Source organism: Magallana gigas, chromosome 5 (assembly GCF_963853765.1).
Source record: "Magallana gigas chromosome 5, xbMagGiga1.1, whole genome shotgun sequence".
Classification (NCBI taxonomy): Eukaryota; Metazoa; Mollusca; class Bivalvia; order Ostreida; family Ostreidae; genus Magallana; species Magallana gigas.
In genome coordinates, this window is record NC_088857.1 from 11,224,704 (window position 1) to 11,242,135 (window position 17,432).

General features: G+C 34.2%; 1 protein-coding gene across 2 annotated transcripts in view; it reads left to right on the top strand.

Annotated features, from left to right (window-relative positions):
- Nucleotides 1-14,946, top strand: part of LOC105345759 (atrial natriuretic peptide receptor 2) — a 51,041-nt gene extending 36,095 nt beyond the window's left edge. For both annotated transcript variants that reach the window (XM_066084194.1, XM_034452445.2), the window contains 16 exons: nt 190-316; nt 758-839; nt 7,390-7,486; nt 7,697-7,871; nt 8,031-8,116; nt 8,338-8,442; nt 8,577-8,648; nt 8,770-8,929; nt 9,121-9,267; nt 9,390-9,573; nt 9,991-10,128; nt 10,244-10,367; nt 10,459-10,527; nt 10,886-11,048; nt 12,074-12,184; nt 12,274-14,946. In XM_066084194.1, coding sequence (XP_065940266.1) covers nt 190-316; nt 758-839; nt 7,390-7,486; nt 7,697-7,871; nt 8,031-8,116; nt 8,338-8,442; nt 8,577-8,648; nt 8,770-8,929; nt 9,121-9,267; nt 9,390-9,573; nt 9,991-10,128; nt 10,244-10,367; nt 10,459-10,527; nt 10,886-11,048; nt 12,074-12,184; nt 12,274-13,649 — 3,216 coding nt within the window. In that variant the 3' untranslated portion in view covers nt 13,650-14,946. The remainder of the gene's footprint in view (nt 1-189; nt 317-757; nt 840-7,389; nt 7,487-7,696; nt 7,872-8,030; nt 8,117-8,337; nt 8,443-8,576; nt 8,649-8,769; nt 8,930-9,120; nt 9,268-9,389; nt 9,574-9,990; nt 10,129-10,243; nt 10,368-10,458; nt 10,528-10,885; nt 11,049-12,073; nt 12,185-12,273) is intronic.
- Nucleotides 14,947-17,432: the final 2,486 nt, after the last annotated feature.

Consider the following 17,432-nt stretch of genomic DNA (forward strand, 5'->3'; position numbering starts at 1 on the left):
TAATACTGCGGGTTTATCGGTTTCAAAGTTTTTCTAAATATTAATTTTCATTTTATACTTTATTTGATGCACTTTAAATAATCATTTTGGGATAAGAGTTAACAATATTTTTAACATTTTATTTTATCAGATCTTTTTAGCGCTAAACTTATATGACAATTTGACAATATTTTTATTTTGAATGAAAAGAACAATAAAACTGAGGAAACTCTCAGTCGCTGGCCAAACGGTAAAGTGGGCATCAAATACGCTCCTCCAGACGAACCAATCTGTGGCTTCGATGGAAAGAAGTGCCCAGAACGAAACGAACAGCCAGGTAGGCATTACACTTCTATTTGTATCGAAAAACAAATATCAGCTTCAGTTGTGTAAATGAATAGTTAGAACAGATTAAACATGAGGTTTATCGTCTGTGTGCACTTATTGACGGAGTTGTGCGACAGAGTATTGATAAGTCGTTAATAACGGGGTGCCTACGGCCATCTTCTCCGCCAGTCATGGAGGTTATTGACGCTGGGAATACCTGGGAATTTCGTCAGTGTTACTAAATTTGATAGTGATCCATCGTTAAGCAAACGTCTCAATCTGTTTTCATGGAAGATGAATTAATATCATAGGAGTACTCATTTGGTACATAAACCAGAGGTGATAGATGTTTTGCACATTGGAATATCTATATATCAATAAAATACATTAATGTAATATTGGGTAAAGTTGTACAAATTTTGTTGTGTTAATGGTTGTTTCTTTGTTTCAGACAGGACATTTATCTACGTCTTCTCTGCTGGTGGAGTTGTGTTTGTCGTTGTTGTGGCTACCATTCTATATTGCATCCTAAAGTAAGGACTAATTGCATGTCATCTCTAACTCCAGTACCTATAATACATACTATTTGATATGTTATTTGGTGTCTTTTTGTACTTTTGGTGATGGCATTGGGTGGATTATTTCATGATCGAACGAAACTGAAGCTAAATTGAGAGGACAAACTCAACCGACTTACACGAGCTTGTCTTAGACTTTTAAGAAGTTGTGGCCTTAACATATATGGAAAATTTGCTTTTGATCCTTTTGTGTAATGTTTTGTTCAACCATAATAATTACTACCGTAATTTTACTTACTTTTTTATGGATAATTGATTGCTCTAATTTGTCGTAGTCTGGCTACGATTCTATATTGCAACCTAAAGTAAGGACAAATTGTCTCTCAACTTTAACCCATTAGTAATAATTACGGAAAATATCTATTACATCGCCCATTTATGTTTTTAGCCGGGCTCTGCTGAAAGCAGAGTCCTGGCTTTAGGCAGGAAAATCGCCAGTGTTACTATAAATAGCACAACTTCAAAAGTAAACAAAAAAACAAACATCGTCAAAGTAAAAATTTCCGCTATACAAAAGAGTTACACAAAGAGCCACGTTTTGTCAAAAGTGTTGGCATTTTGTTTCTATTTTTTTTAATATCGAGAGAATTGTCTATTTTTTTTAGCTTTCTTATTAAAGGGACTTGGACACGATTTGACTTAAAATTTTCAAATTTTATTTTTCCATTTTCAATGTTTTAAACTTATAAATATAGAAGTTTATAATGCTATGTCAAAATTTGAAAGTCAAATATCAAGTTATAAGCAAGATACGGAGTTCATAATTCTTTGTTTTGTAAACAAAGCTCAAATATTGTCATTTTTACATATGTGTTGTATCGGTGCAAGATTCAATCAAATGTATCTTTCTTTTGTTGATAATAGTATCAATGAAGATACTGAATTAGTTTAAATTGTTTTTACATGTCATTTGAAATGATAATTCTCTACATTACATTTTTTTTGCAAACAACTATAAGACTCCAGCTTTGTTTACTTAACAACCAATTCTGACCTCTGTATCTCGATCGCTTTTAACTTGACTTAAACATTCAATATTTTGGTCCATCATTTAAAATGCACTAGTAAACCATTTTATACATAAAAAATAAAATAAAATTTTTGATCTTAAATCGTGTCCAAGTCCCTTTAACAACGTGTTTTATAAACAAGACTATGTATTTTGGATACATATAATGCGCATGAATTTCCATGAACTACTTTGCTGCGCGTTGAAGAAATGAGGATTGAATATATAACGCTTGTTTCAAAATTCAAGGCAGCAACGGTTGAACTTTTTTCTACTAAACAGACATATTTTTATAGCAGCATATAAAATTTAATCGCTCTCTGACGCTTTGCCGCCATTAAAAGCGTGAGAGAGAGAGAGAGAGAGAGAGAGAGAGAGAGAGAGAGAGATTTTCAGTCTTTAAAACACAATATGCATAAAGACACATCAAAGGAGCCCGGCTTTCAGTACTTCAGTACTTTGATTATACCCGCACTTTCTAAAGAAAGTTCGGGTATATTGTTGTTACCCTGTCCCGTCCGTCCGTCCGTCCGTCTGTCACGTTTTACTTTCTCAAACTGCTCTTACATCTTATAAACCAGCAAACTCAACTCTTGGAGTTTAATTTGGGGTATCAAGTTGTTTTGTAAAAAGGTTTTAAAAATTCTCTGTTAGTCCTGGGGGTCAAATAATTGGTAAAAAATGACATTTTTTCACAAAAAACCTTCTTCCTCGAACTCCTCCTACATTTTCAACAGTAGACAAATCATCTCTTGGAATATGTTTTAGGGTATCCTATAGATGCGCAATAAGGTTTCGGAATTTTCAATTTTGTCCTAGGGGTCATTTAATGGCTGAAAAATGACGTGTTTTTTTTACAAAAAAAACTGGGTTCAAAAACGTCATTTTTTTTGGGCACTAGCCAAATGATCTTCTAGAATATGATTGGGGGTGTCATATTGAAGTGTGATCAGGTTCCAGAATTTTTTTTTTATTAAGGGGATCAGTGGGCAACAAAAAATGACGTTTTTTGGCAAAAAAAGTATGGTTCCCAGAACTCCTCTTACAACTTTTGGAGTAGCTACGTCATCTCTTAGGATATAATTTGGGCTGTCCTATAGATGTGCAATAAGGTTTTAAAAAGTTAAATTTCATCCAGGGAGTCAAATAATAGCAGAAAATTGACGTTTATCACTAAAAAAAACCCATAGATCCAAGAGCTCCTCTTATGATTTAATGGATAGACACATCATATCTTGGGATATGATAGGGACTGTTCTATAGATGTGCAGTAAGGTTTTAAAAAAATTAAATTTCATCCAGGGAGTCAAAAAGTAGCAGAAAATTGACGTTTATCACTTCAAAAAAGCATAGATCCTAGAACTCCTTTTATGATTTAATGGATAGACACATCATATCTTGGGATATGATAGGAACTGTTCCATAGATGTGCATTACAGTTTTGAAAAATTAAATTTAACCCTGAGGCCAGCCCATTCCTACATACCTTTTGATGCCCTTTAAGGATCAAGGATATATATGGTTAAGGGGGGATCTCAACCGTTTTCGAGATATTCGTGCACTTCCTGTTCGAGGGGGGTCATTACCACCCCCGGGGCCCATGACCTACATACCGTTTGATGCCCCTTGACACAAGAAACAAGAATATATATGGTTTAAGGGTGGGGATCTCAACTGTTTTGAAGATATTAAGGGACTTGCTGTTTGAGGGGGTCAGGACCACCCAGAGGGCCCATGACCTACATAACATTTGATGCCCCTTAACATCAGAAACATGAATATACATGGTTTAAGGGTCATGATTATAACAGTTTCTGAGATATATGGTAATTTCAAATTCCTGGGGGTGGGGATGACCCCCAGGGGTCAGATCTAATAACCCCTATACATTGCCAGTAACAGTCAATATATGATTATGAAAACCCTTTATTATAATCTTTGTCCGTTTTCAAATTACCATTTACAATAGAGTCTACAAATATTCCTACAACGTTCAATGTTAGATCACTCCCCCTTTTGACACCCCCCCCCCCCAAAAAAAAAGTGGTTGTCTAACCCAAAATGAGAACAATCAAACCAGGGTGCACAACTAGATATGCAGGTCTATCGTATCCTAGAGTTTTGTACAATTCTGTTCAGCCATCTCTGAGAAACAAGTTCAAAGCGGGAAAGAAGAAGACGAAGAATAATAATACATGTATTAAAAACCGTACAAAATCAATAAGTCTCCAAATTTCATTCGGGAAACTTAATAATAAAGATTAAATAGAGATAGGATCATCAAACATCAATAATTTAAAGATAATTGACAATTTCTGATTCTAAGGGGGTCAGGATGACCCCTTAGGGTCATGACTTACATGCCATAATGATCTGATGCGACATGACCTAAGGAGGAAAAATATCTTTGGATTAAGGTGGGGATCTCAATGGTTTTTATGATATCTGTTAATTTCAGGAAGAGCACTTGTGATCATGACCTACATACCATCTGAAATGTCTTGAACAAAGAAACAATAATATAATATGTACATGATATATGATTCAATTTAAGAACCCAGATATAGATCAATCATCTATGTTTTGTTATACTTCCTATGTATATTTACATTTATTAGTTTGTTTTTTGTTCTATACTATACATGTTCATGACTGTAGTATGGCTTAGTCTTATTTTAAATTACATTAAAAAATTGTCAAATATATGACCCCCACCCCCAAACAAATTCAAATATAAACTGCCCCCCCCCCCCTTAATTGTCGAATGATCTATTAAAATCAAAAATATAATTTGGGTGTCTAAAAACTTTTATAAACTGTTCAAAAATGTTATTCTTAAAAAAATTACATTACACCTTGCATAATTGACAAATGATCTATTGAGATATGATCAGAGGTCATATTTCTACCTTGGGATCAATAACTAGTATCCATTGACAAGTAAAAATTAATTACAATAAATGATTCAAATTATAAATGTTTATACTCCACATTCACACCCCCCCCCCCCCCCCATCTAACCTGGTTCTAAATATTCAGTCTTCTTAATACATTCTTACATGTGTACAGTAGCAAATTTTAAATCATTTCTTGATTGCTTTTTCTCTCCTGATGCACATTAACATTTTGGAAATTGCCTAATTCAATTTTTAAGATTTATAAACAAAATGTTATATGCATGTATATTCGCCTATTTGGGGCAATTGTAAAGTCTCCTAAACAAAGCCGTGTCATCATTTGGCTAGGAATTACCCACATGGATCAAACACTACATATGAATAAGATAAAATACTTTATTATTTCTAGTTCTAGAATGTCAGAGTGTCTCCAAGGGGGCATAATCTATATACAATTTTACGCGCAATGACACAAAGAGCAAGAATAAATTATATGGTTTAGGGATGAGGATCTTAGATCTCAGTAGTTAGCAAAATATTCAGTGTATCATCATTTCCTATTTCATAAAGGCGGGGGGGGGGGGGGGGGGGTGGGGGGTGTTAAAGACAACACCTGGGGGTCATTAATGTACTTTACACCATATGATGCATCATAATGACATTACAAGATATTTTGTATTTTCCTGTTTCGTGGGGTCAGAACAGTCCCATAAGATCATGACCTACATTGTATTTGATGCATTATAATACATTAAGAAAGAAATACTCCTTCCTTCCTATTATAAATCATATAAAAATGATAAGTGTCTACACTCACTAACTGTAATACACAAATTTAAAACGAAATTATTGATACAGGGTCAATATGGTCAACTCAATAGTGCAAGTCTGACATTTAAATGAAAAAAATAACTTTTGCAATTAAAATGACAGAAACTTTAGAAATGCGATAGGATAGATAACGATGAAAAGCTTATTTAATTATTAAAAGATGATGATACAGTATGCTGTCAAAGGGAGATCACATTTAGACAGTGAAAGTAGAACTTATGTATGCTGGCATCTCATTATATTGTGCTACTGCTACTACATGTATTATGCTTACCAATATTAGTCAACATCATAATGATAATCCAATTAAAACACAAAATGAATTCCTTTAGCTGATTTTAACTAATCCTTTTCTGTATATGGAAAACGCATACATGTATGTATACACGTAAACCGGCCATCTAATCGAAGAGCTGGGTAAAACTAGTACCCGCTAATGAGACCTGCAGGCCTGTGTTGCGTACGTAACATCAGACAAAGATTAGTTATTTATAACATGCATGTATTCTTATGACCTATTCTTCAAATCCACTTGCACCATTTTATTAGGTAAATAACAGCGTTAAGGTTGTGCAGGACACCTGCATATTGTGATGTATACTTCCTACTGAGATAAACAATAAAGTATAACATGTATATATATTTATAACATGCATGTATTTTTATGACCTATTCTTCAAATCCACTTGCACCATTTTATTAGGTAAAAAACAGCGTTAAGGTTGTGCAGGACACCTGCATATTGTGATGTATACTTCCTACTGAGATAAACAATAAAGTATATTAAATATTAATTAAATATTTACCTCCCAAATAATGTTACCTAAAATTGAAGCGCAGTGATTTAGAGCGTTTACATGTCTGTAAGAGCATTGGGGTCCAAGGTGTATTTTTGGTAATTTTAATTTACTATTGATATAAATGTATTTTCATGGGGGGGGGGGGGGGGGGGGGTGGACCCCTCACTCCCACCCCTTCTCTAAATCTGTGCACATGATGATGTACATGTAAGCATACAGAAGCAAATCTAAAACCGGCAACCTCCATGGGGAGGGGGCATAATTTAATTTTTAATTTTGTTTGTAATAATTATATAGACCATATTACTTTCTATGACATGAAATGTTAAGATTATTGATTAACTGAAAATTCACTGCAAACAGTTAAACCCCAAATTGCACATAAACTGCTGCTCATATTATCATATGGGAAGGGATCTCATCCTTCAGTTATGAAAATTATAATTTTTAAATGTATTACCGGAGCTTGCATGTGGCCTTCATTTTTAATTAAACTGGTACAAAACAGTGTTATTTAGGGGCAAACACTTGGTGCGGGTATTACTGTCTAATGACAGCATCTAGTTTTATTTGTACATTTGGTGTTGGCTTTGCATGGATTATCTTAAACGATCAGAACACTTCAAAGATGGTACAGCCAATCCGTATGTTTGATCATCAAGATTCCAATGCACACATGTCCAATGTTTTCTTCAATATGTGATCATAATCTAAAGAATTAATGAGAAAAGAATGATTGTTATTGCAATTGGTAACAAACATAGTGTTTTTAACCAAAAAAAACGTTAGCTGAGTCATCAAACGTTTCTTTGCTTGTATTTAAATACATACATTTATCGGAATTCTATCTTGTCAGAACTAATGTTTTATACAATTAAAGATATACTAGTAATCTAATTATTCTTGGCATTTTGTTAGTGTTTTCTCAGAAAAATTCTGTTGCATAACACTTTTTATTTTATTTGAAGGCGATACAGAAGGATTAAAACATTAAAAAGTATGATCTGGCAAGTTCGGTTTGAAGAGATTGACTTTGTCACTGCGTTGCTGACCGGAAGTGTAAGGGTAAGACAACACAAAGTAGATTACGTTTGTACATTGATTTTCACAGATACGAGGAGGAAAAATTCGCCAGTTTTAATTTGTTCAATTTGCTTTCAGTCTTTACGGTCGAAAATAAGCTAATCGATTCAAAACTTTGGGTTTAAGTAGTTTTAAAATGATGCAAAATGTTATAAATAACAATGGTTTACAATCTTTTTATATATTTTACAGTCAAGTTTTAAAAACCTTGCCAGAAGAAAAGGAAGCGGCAATAAAAGAAAATCTCGTCCAAGTAGAACGGAGAGCCCACTACGGAACGCCATTCAGACCTCGCCTGATCACTCCCCGGCATTCCTCAGTAAACCGGAACAGGGGGCCATATTCGGCTCTGTGGCTCATATAAGAGGTTAGAATACATGTACCAAATTATTACGGATTGTAAAATCATTGTCTGTTCTGAAAATTATTTTCATAGTCAAAATAATTCATCTCCATTGGGTTTCTTGAAATTTTATGAAAATATATTTTGACAAGACTTAATTAAGACTAAATTTCTTCATTGAAGGAAGCATTGTGTCGGTAAAGCGCCTCACGAGGAGCAATATCAACTCGACCAACATGCCAAAGCAAGTGTTGGAGGAACTTAACAGAGTGAGTTTTAAAGTCATGTAGACTCATGTATGACATTCATTGATTTCCCCTATGAATGATTATCAAAATAAAAGGTCTGTATTGGGTTTTTAAAATTTGATTACAGCTTTTTGGGTTTTGGTTTTTTAGGGGGCGGGTTTAATATGGTGTTTGAAACTCAAAAAAAATTGATCTAATTTATTGAACTATGATATTTCTATGTCAAATTTACACCTTAACAGCTCATGGAGATGAAGCACCAAAATTGTTGTGCTTTCGTTGGAGCATGTATAGACCCCGGTCGAATCCTTCTACTGTGGGAATACTGTCACAAAGGGAGTTTACAGGTAAAGCTACTTTATCATAATTTTATTAGATATATAGAAGTACTTATATTACAAATGAATTATTCTGAATGGTTTACTTCGTTTCTTATATATTGTTGGTATTTTGCGTTTCATCCAAGCATCTTATTTTACAGGATGTAATTTGGAATCAAAACATCAAACTAGATAGAATGTTCATGTTCGCGCTGTCTCAGGATATAGCAAAGGTAATTAGGGGAAACAAAATCATCCTAATTCATGTTGAAAATATTATGTCAATAATATCACACAAAAAAGATCCATACATTGAAGTTTATTTCCTCAGAATGTTTTTATTTTTTATTTAAGGGGTTAGATTTTGTTCACAAGAGCTCAATTCATTACCATGGAAACTTGAAGAGTTCTAACTGCGTGGTGGACAGCCGATGGACGTGCAAGTTGGCGGACTTTGGGGTTCCAAGCCTACGTCATTCTGACAAGTGTCATAAAGAGGATGAGAACCCAGACAGTATGTACATGTAGTATTTTAGATGTATCTTCCAAATAGATTTCATCATCGTTCTGTTGGCATTTATAATTATAATACTTTTTTCGTTTTTCTTATCAATTGCAAATGGGCAAAAAATGTTCTGCTGAACTGTACTGCACGATAAAAACAATAAAATAATAGAAAATACAATTTGTTGAATTTTGTTTCAGAACTGCAATGGACTGCGCCTGAACTGCTTCGATTGGAGAAGTCTATTGACAAACAAAAGGTCGATATCTTTTCTCTGGGGATCATTCTTAAAGAGATCTTCACTCGATCAGGTCCTTACACAGAATACCCTTTCCTAAGAATACACGGTGAGGGAGTTATTCAATATTGTCATATGGTGGGGTTTTTTCGGACCGATAGCGGAAAGGGGAAATAAGAAGAAACTGTTCACTGGTATTTCATTAAACAAAAATATTTATTCTCGTCTCAGAATTAATAGACAAGGTTCGATACCCGGTGTGTGGAGCCCCACCATTCCGTCCAAAGCTCTCTGTGGAGGTCCAGCAAACACCAGAGTTACACACCTTGATTGATGAATGCTGGAATGAAAGTGTGTTCGTTAGACCTTCTGCCGGGAGAATACTGAAAACTCTGGCTAGAATTAATCCTTCAAAGTAAGTGTTGATGAAAATTGTATTTTTGTTTGTTGTTGTGTTTGTTTTGATACAGTCTTGTGGTTTAATGTTTACTGGCGGCAGTGGATATTATTTTTTTAAAAATTACATTTGTTTGTGATATTTCGTAATTATAAGAATTGCTGTAGTCTAACAGTACCAAAATAACAATGCAGTTCTGTTTTCTCGCCTTTAAAACAACTTCCAAATTTTACATACAGTATTACGTGTTCAAGACATTTTAAAACAGTGATGTTTACTCTAAGAGCTTGAGTTAATCCGCACATGTGCAGTGACATTTACGTTCAAAACAAATCAAAGTACGGGTTTTTTTTCCCCCTGAACCTGTCATACAGGCACGTAGTAATTGTTGTTGGTTGTTTTATGAAACAAGTATATACTTATTTAATGCTTCAGAATGACTATGATCGACAATATGATCGCCATTTTGGAAAAGCATGCCAATCATCTCGAGGAGTTGGTGGCGGAGAGGACCAGTGAGCTAGACGCCGAGAAGAAAAAGACCGAGAACCTGCTGTACAGGATGCTCCCACAGTGAGTACACTATGAAACATGAAGTGTTCCGAATGGACGCCTCTTAATGTTTTGCTATTAAACAGGAGCTTGAAAAAAAACCAATTGGTTGTTATACAATTGTGTTACGTTACAGATCTGTTGCGGATGATTTAAAGAAAGGAAAGCCTATTGAAGCGGAACATTTTGATGAAACAACGATTTATTTCTCCGATATTGTCGGATTTACAACGATATGTGCCGGAAGTACACCAATACAGGTAAACAGACTCGCGGGAAATTGTAAATAAATGTTTCCTTTCAAATTTTGTTTTGAAGCATCATTCTTAAACAAACACTTCTACTTCTCAGGTGGTCAACTTGCTCAACAGTTTGTATACGCTCTTCGATGACATCATCACAAGATATGATGTTTACAAGGTAAACTTTTACAGTAAATTAGTTTTCTTTTCTAATTAAAAATGATGGTTGTGTATCCTGATCGATTGGTGCGCACTATAACATTGAAACAGAAAGATCGTGGACATGATAAAAGCACGCAGCAGTAATTAATGCAACAGATTATATCGTATTAAATTTATTTCAGTCTTGAAATGAAGACAATCATTATGTATAATCACAGATCAAAATCCTATTCAATGTTACTATATATTTCAAATTGAATTTAAAACGGGTGCAAAGTATTTTTGATGGTTTTGAAGTTAAAGGGGACAAAAAAGAAATCAGAATTATTTCTTTTAATCGTCTTAATTCAAACTGAATTTTAACCATATTGCAGGTTGAAACAATAGGGGATGCATACATGTTGGTAAGTGGTTTGCCAAAACGGAACGGAAACCGACACTCCAAAGAGATAGCAGATTGTGCAATGGATATCATGGCCTCGATAGGCACTTTCTGTATCCCACATCAGCCAAACGCAAAAGTGAAAATAAGAATAGGTAAGAAATCAGTGTCTTAAATGAGAAGAAAAGAGGTATAGCGCACTTAATATACGATTTGGCTTCAAATATAGGACTTTTGCAAATATCAGACATTTTAAATATTATACAATATTTAGATTAAACATATTCAAAGAAACGCAAATAAGACAATTTCCATGCTAGAAGAATCTTAATTATCTTACACGGCATCATTAAATATTCAGGTTTTGTTAGGGATATATAGGAAAGTAGTTAGTATACGATAAAAAAATGGATTGACTATTTGAACCACTCTTAACCAAAAACATCCGATTAAAATTATGTTCTACAGGTAATGTAGTACACGTTTACATTGAATTAATTTTGGTTTAACGTGGTCTTCGTACTGAAAATTAGACAAATATTTCAATTAGTGACTTTTCTAATACAATCATGTATATAGCCATATATATTGAAAATGCATCTGCTGAAAATGTTAGATGCGTGGCCTAGTGGTAACGCGGAGGTTTTGTGGTTGCTGGATCGAACTAAGTAGTGATTTTTTTCCACTTAAATTGAAACATGAACAGAATACAGAGATAAAGTTACATGTATCTAATCTTCTGGTTTTTTAAAATTAATATATTATTTTGTTTAATTCAATCTGAGTATGTCATATTAAGCATACTCAATATAAACAGATCTCTTCATTAACACTATACAGGTACTCTATTTACACTTAGATCCATTACATTTTGCTTGAACTTGTCACGGTTCAGAATATCAACTACTGCTATACACAGATTTTCCCAAATTTATGACTAATCAGTTGTTACAGACACCGTCATAAAATCAGTACAGTGTATCCAGGTTTCGAAAATCATATTGCGACAGCTAGGTACCTGAAGCTATTTTTAGTAACAGGTACTTTCCGTCCAAACACAGGTGTAGGCGAAAAAATGTGAAAAGGCGCTATACCTCTTTAGGGAAAAAGTTTTTATCGTATATTTTGTTATTTAATAAGGCTTCTAACGAATACTATATTCTTACTTTCACGTTATAAGGAATCCACTCTGGTCCGGCTGTCGCAGGAGTTGTCGGCCTTGCTATGCCACGATATTGTCTCTTTGGTGATACTGTAAACACTGCCTCTCGCATGGAGTCAACTGGTTTACGTAAGAAAATTTATTTTAAATTTATTAATTAAAAACATGCCAAAATGTACTCTAGTGCGTGAACACCAAGAGTTTTCTTACTTTTTTAGCTCTCAAGATCCACTTAAGTTCCATGACAAGAGACCAGCTGGAAACGTTTGGTTGTTATCACATATTGTACAGAGGAGAAACAAACGTCAAAGGCAAAGGAATCATGAAAACATATTTTTTGAATGGCAGGGATGGTTTTACAAAAGAATTGCCAAGCATTTCTGAAGAGGGGATGTGTTTAAAATTTTCACCATCTGCTACAAGTGATCTACACTATATGGGGGTAGCTACCTCACCCGGGACACCCAAAACAAGCGTAACTGCAATTGGCGAAGGACTAAATATAGAAAGAAAGGAAATGCCGTCTGTAAAGGAAACACTCCAAGGACTTTCTGGAGAGGACAGTAAGAAAAAGTGTGCTTCTGATGTCATGTCTCCGACTTTAGGTGACGTCTTACCAGACTCCGTTAAAGAAACTGTAGAAAGATTCCGAAAAACGGGATTGAACTGTTTTCCGCAAGATACAAATGAAAAAGGAATATCTCGAAGGCATAGTTACAATGATGCACCAAAGAAAAATTGTTTCATCCCTGCGTCGCATGATGCTGTGCCAATTTATGAAGATGCGTCTTATGATATTAGAAAGAAACTGAGTACAGGTAGTGAGGCAGCGGATTCTGGGAGAGGCAGCTTCCGGCGAACGGGGAGCAGCAGTAGCTCTTTGAATGACGTCATAACCTCGTCATTAAAGAATATAACTTGCTTGGATGAAATCAATGTCAATTGTTTAATGAACAGAAACGTGAAATCTTTCCCAGACATCATGAATTCGACCCCAAGAGAAAATGGTAGACTCCACAAGCGGAAGTTCAGCACAGGGGATGTTATAGATAGCATTCAGAGTTACAGGAATGGATATAGTGCTGGAAAGCTCAAAATACGCAAACTAAGTGCTGAGAGTTTCTTTGAAGGATATTGCATAAGTAAAAAAACTCCAAAGCAGGAAGAAACTCGAGGAAGGAAATACAGCATAGAAAGTTTCATCCGGGGGTTATTGGGGAACAAAACAAAACTGAATAAATCACAATCAACGGTGAAAGAACCTTGCATGATAAAGAGCATAGATAAACATATCAAAGACTCGCATCCTATGCACAGTTGCTCTTTAACGGAAAACTGTCATGAAAACCTGGCTTTCCAGGACGACCAAAACGAATTGCATGACCACGACGAAGCAACAGTGCAGGAAATTGTGAACGAACTACACGAAATGGCAACTGATCCGAACAATATGGCACCTGGTGTCTTACCGGCGGATAAATTGCCAATTTCCCTTGGACACATCTTTCCTCGGCACAGAGTTCTAACCAAGTCGGACTCGGGATACGGTACACCTGAAAACTTGAGCATCGCGAGCGCCACAACTTTTCTGTGATAACATTTTAACAATATTGTCGACGCTTTTTTGTTTCGTCATATATGCATGTATTAACGATCATCAATGTTGTTTGTTTTTACTTAACTGTGCCAAAATATCAAATCAAATCTCACAAAAATGTACTGTGCATCTTTAAATACATCTTACAACGTGGTTTTTTCTCTCCATCATACTGCTTATACCCGAAAATAAAAATGTCTACAGCATATAATCATAACAAATGTCATATAATTTTGATTTTCTCTACAAATATGTAACAAAAAACTAACTCGAATGTTAACATTATAGAAACCCTTTTACATAACTTTAGTATATAGTACAGATAATTCGCCTTTTAAAACCAACCATTTAATGGAAAAGACATCGAACACACAAATGGGAGAAAACAAGAACCATAGAAAACACATTCACAACACAGACACACATGTTCAAATGACAATTTGCTTGGTTCTAATATTTGCTAATTACTGAAATTGATACACCGCATCATTAAAAACGTTTTACAACTATCTTACCAGGTATCCAATATCTATCAAGCTGCATTGTCAAAGAAACATTGAATGCAACGTAGGGTAACAGTGACCCGTCTTGCAACATAAAGGAATAGGTCGGGGGTTTGGTTTGGGTAATCGAGTTGGCAGGCGGTAGTTTGCTTATAAAAATAGTGCATGAAAGGAGTGAAAAAAGGTGGGGGGTTTTCAATAATAAAAAATAAATGTTTTTCATTGAAATCATCAAGTTTGGCCATTTGTAAACAAGAGAAATTTCTTTGGGGAATGGAAGAGCTTTGTAAAGAGATATATAATTTGTACTTTTTGTTGTAAAAATAGTGTAGAAAACGAAATTCAATTTTTATTACATTGTCCGTTATATCACGATTATAGAAAAATCCTTTTCGAAAATACTGGATTTAATCAATTACTAGAATTGTCAGATACAGATACACTAAATAATTGTTCTAAATTCAAATTATCCTCGACAGGTTGCCAAATAATTATATCATTCTTTTACAAGTAGACAATCTTTATTGTTCAGAAAATAAACATATACTGTATTATATAAACTGTGCAAACTCAAGCGTGCTAAAGGAAGCTTTATACTTATACATGTTTATTTTCAATCCGCTTGATGATGTGTTATTTTCTTTTCTTTTTTCATGCATAATGTGTTTGAAGTGACATATACTGCGACGGGCCGGTTGTTAAATCTATGCTTACTGTTGTTGATATTACACTTTGAAATGTATACGTAAGTCACCATAAATAAATAAATTACTTACTTACTTACTAAAACGAAAATTTTCGAATTTTGAGCCTTTATATATGTATATATATATATATATATATATATATATATATATATATATATATATATATATATATATATATATATATATATATATATATATTCCCTCTATTTCTTACGGAAACTTATAGTTAATTCATAGCTCTAAAGAAACAGCCAGACTGTAATCTATACACGCCCTGATTATCGATTAGAAAAATCTCGAACTGCACGAAATAATCATGATGATGTCAGACTCTAAGTCTCACAGGAGGTGATTTGGCTGTTTATTTTAGCTAACGTATCCCGTATTTTTCGGGGCATATGTCGATATGGGGCATAGGCCGAAGTGCTAATTTTTAGACAAAATTCAAGAAAAATCCATAGACTAGCCGAATTGGGGGGATAAGCCGATTTTCAATCGATGATTACTATAGTGAAAGTATGACCGCTTATTAAGGAAGTCATCGTATTAAGTATATACTTTCAGAATATCGATGTAGAAAGTTAAAAGAGTAATTAAAGTTATTAAATTTGCTTAACATATATATTTTGAGCAATTTTTAAAAATCAATCTGTATTTTGTGGGTGTTTGGTCTCTTCCGTTTTCGTCGGTGTATCGTTATATGTATCGTAATTTTACATATTGTAAATTTAATTGCAACACCAACCTCCGTGGTTTTGTCTGGTAGAACTAAGTATAATATCAAAATTATTTTACCAAACCATTTATATTTTATTAATACCTTATTGCTAAATCTCATTTAATCAAGTTATACTTTGAAAGCTACTTGTAAATACGGGGTATGGCGTCCATTAGCTCAACACGTGGTTTCATATTCATATAGAGTTATCCCCCGTAATCGCTATGAATGAGAAAACGCAATCTCTCACCAGAGGGCGTATTACGCTGCGCTACAACACCTCTGTTAACGTCTAAATGCCAAGAATCTTGGCAAAACCCATTCTCAATCATGATATTATAAATTATAGTTTTATATGTATTCAGTCTACATTTCGATGTTAAAGCCTCGCTAAAAATATTGAAATAAAAAGATTTAATATTGGTAAATCACGGTAACAAACAAAGAACTATTTCTCGGAGTAATACTCCATTACCAATGTTTTCGTGGCACTACTTTTTAGACGTTAACAGAGGTATAAGTGGAGCGAAGCAGGAACGATAACGCTGGGTAGAGATTGGAGAAAACGAAATACCAAACATAAAATATTTAATTTGTGTTCTTTCCATTAATTAATTAAATAGTGACTGCCGTTATGCATAGAAGTTGTAATGTTAAAAACACAGTTAATGCAATGAAGTGTAACGGTGTACACTAGGCTACGTGCCCCCAGGTTGTGTTTTAGTCACGGGTTTCACACCTTTGTATATACACACGATACCAGAATACCGTTATTTCATCCAACAGAACACAAAGCATTTGATTTATTCTCCACTCAAGACCAGTGATTCCCACGAACGCAGACATGAAGAATTCACAAAAATTCCGTCATATTACATTCTACCCGGTTTCGTTTTCTTTTTTACTACGCAATAATAGTTTCCAGGGTTCATACACGAACGTGGGAAAAAATTCTTTTGATTGGGATTGTAAAGAAATACCTCGTACAGTACTGTACATTTTATTACTCACATTGTCATTACAAAAATTATCAACGGGACAACTATCGAACAATAGTTCAAACGGATGGAAAAAAACCAACCCTCATAATAAACTGCTACAACGGTACAACGGATAAAAACAGTGGATTTTATATTTTACTGTTAAATTTTTTTAACTTTGAGTCTAAGAATAGCCGATCCCGGGGGATAGGCCGGGGCTCGCTCATCGGAGGAAAAAAATACCGGCCTATGCCCCGAAAAAATACGGTACTTATGTACGTTAACAGTAATTTAGTGAATTTTACTAACTTTTTATAATCAATTTAATAATTAGTTAAAAGAAAGACGTTAATATAAACAATTAATTCTTTCTTGTTGATTCATGCGGGTTATAAAGGTTGCGATCATTGCAGAAAAAAATTACATAACCCGATTAATATATTAATTTTAAATACCTATAATACATGTAGGTTGATTTAAACTGGCGTATGCGTGTCAAAACCTCCAAATAGTGTCATTTATAGAGTGTGTCTGAGCTCCATATTTTTGTCATAGTCTAAATGCGGTTTAATAGAATTTAAAGCGATTTTAATCAACCAAAAGGTCGAGAGATGACCCACAATACTTTTAAAATGTTATTTTGTAGCCCAATAATTGAACGTTTTAGAAAAATAATAGAAGTCCGTAAATTCGTGGCCAATATAATATATTATCATGCACTCAATATAGTGACATTTTGAGAGCTTTGGTAAATTTGCTTATAGGTAGTCATGAGTCTTGCGCATTGGTAATGAATATTTTTTTAAAACAGTTGGACTAAATGCATGTAAATAATTTTCAATGTACACTATAGAACACATCATCATAAAATG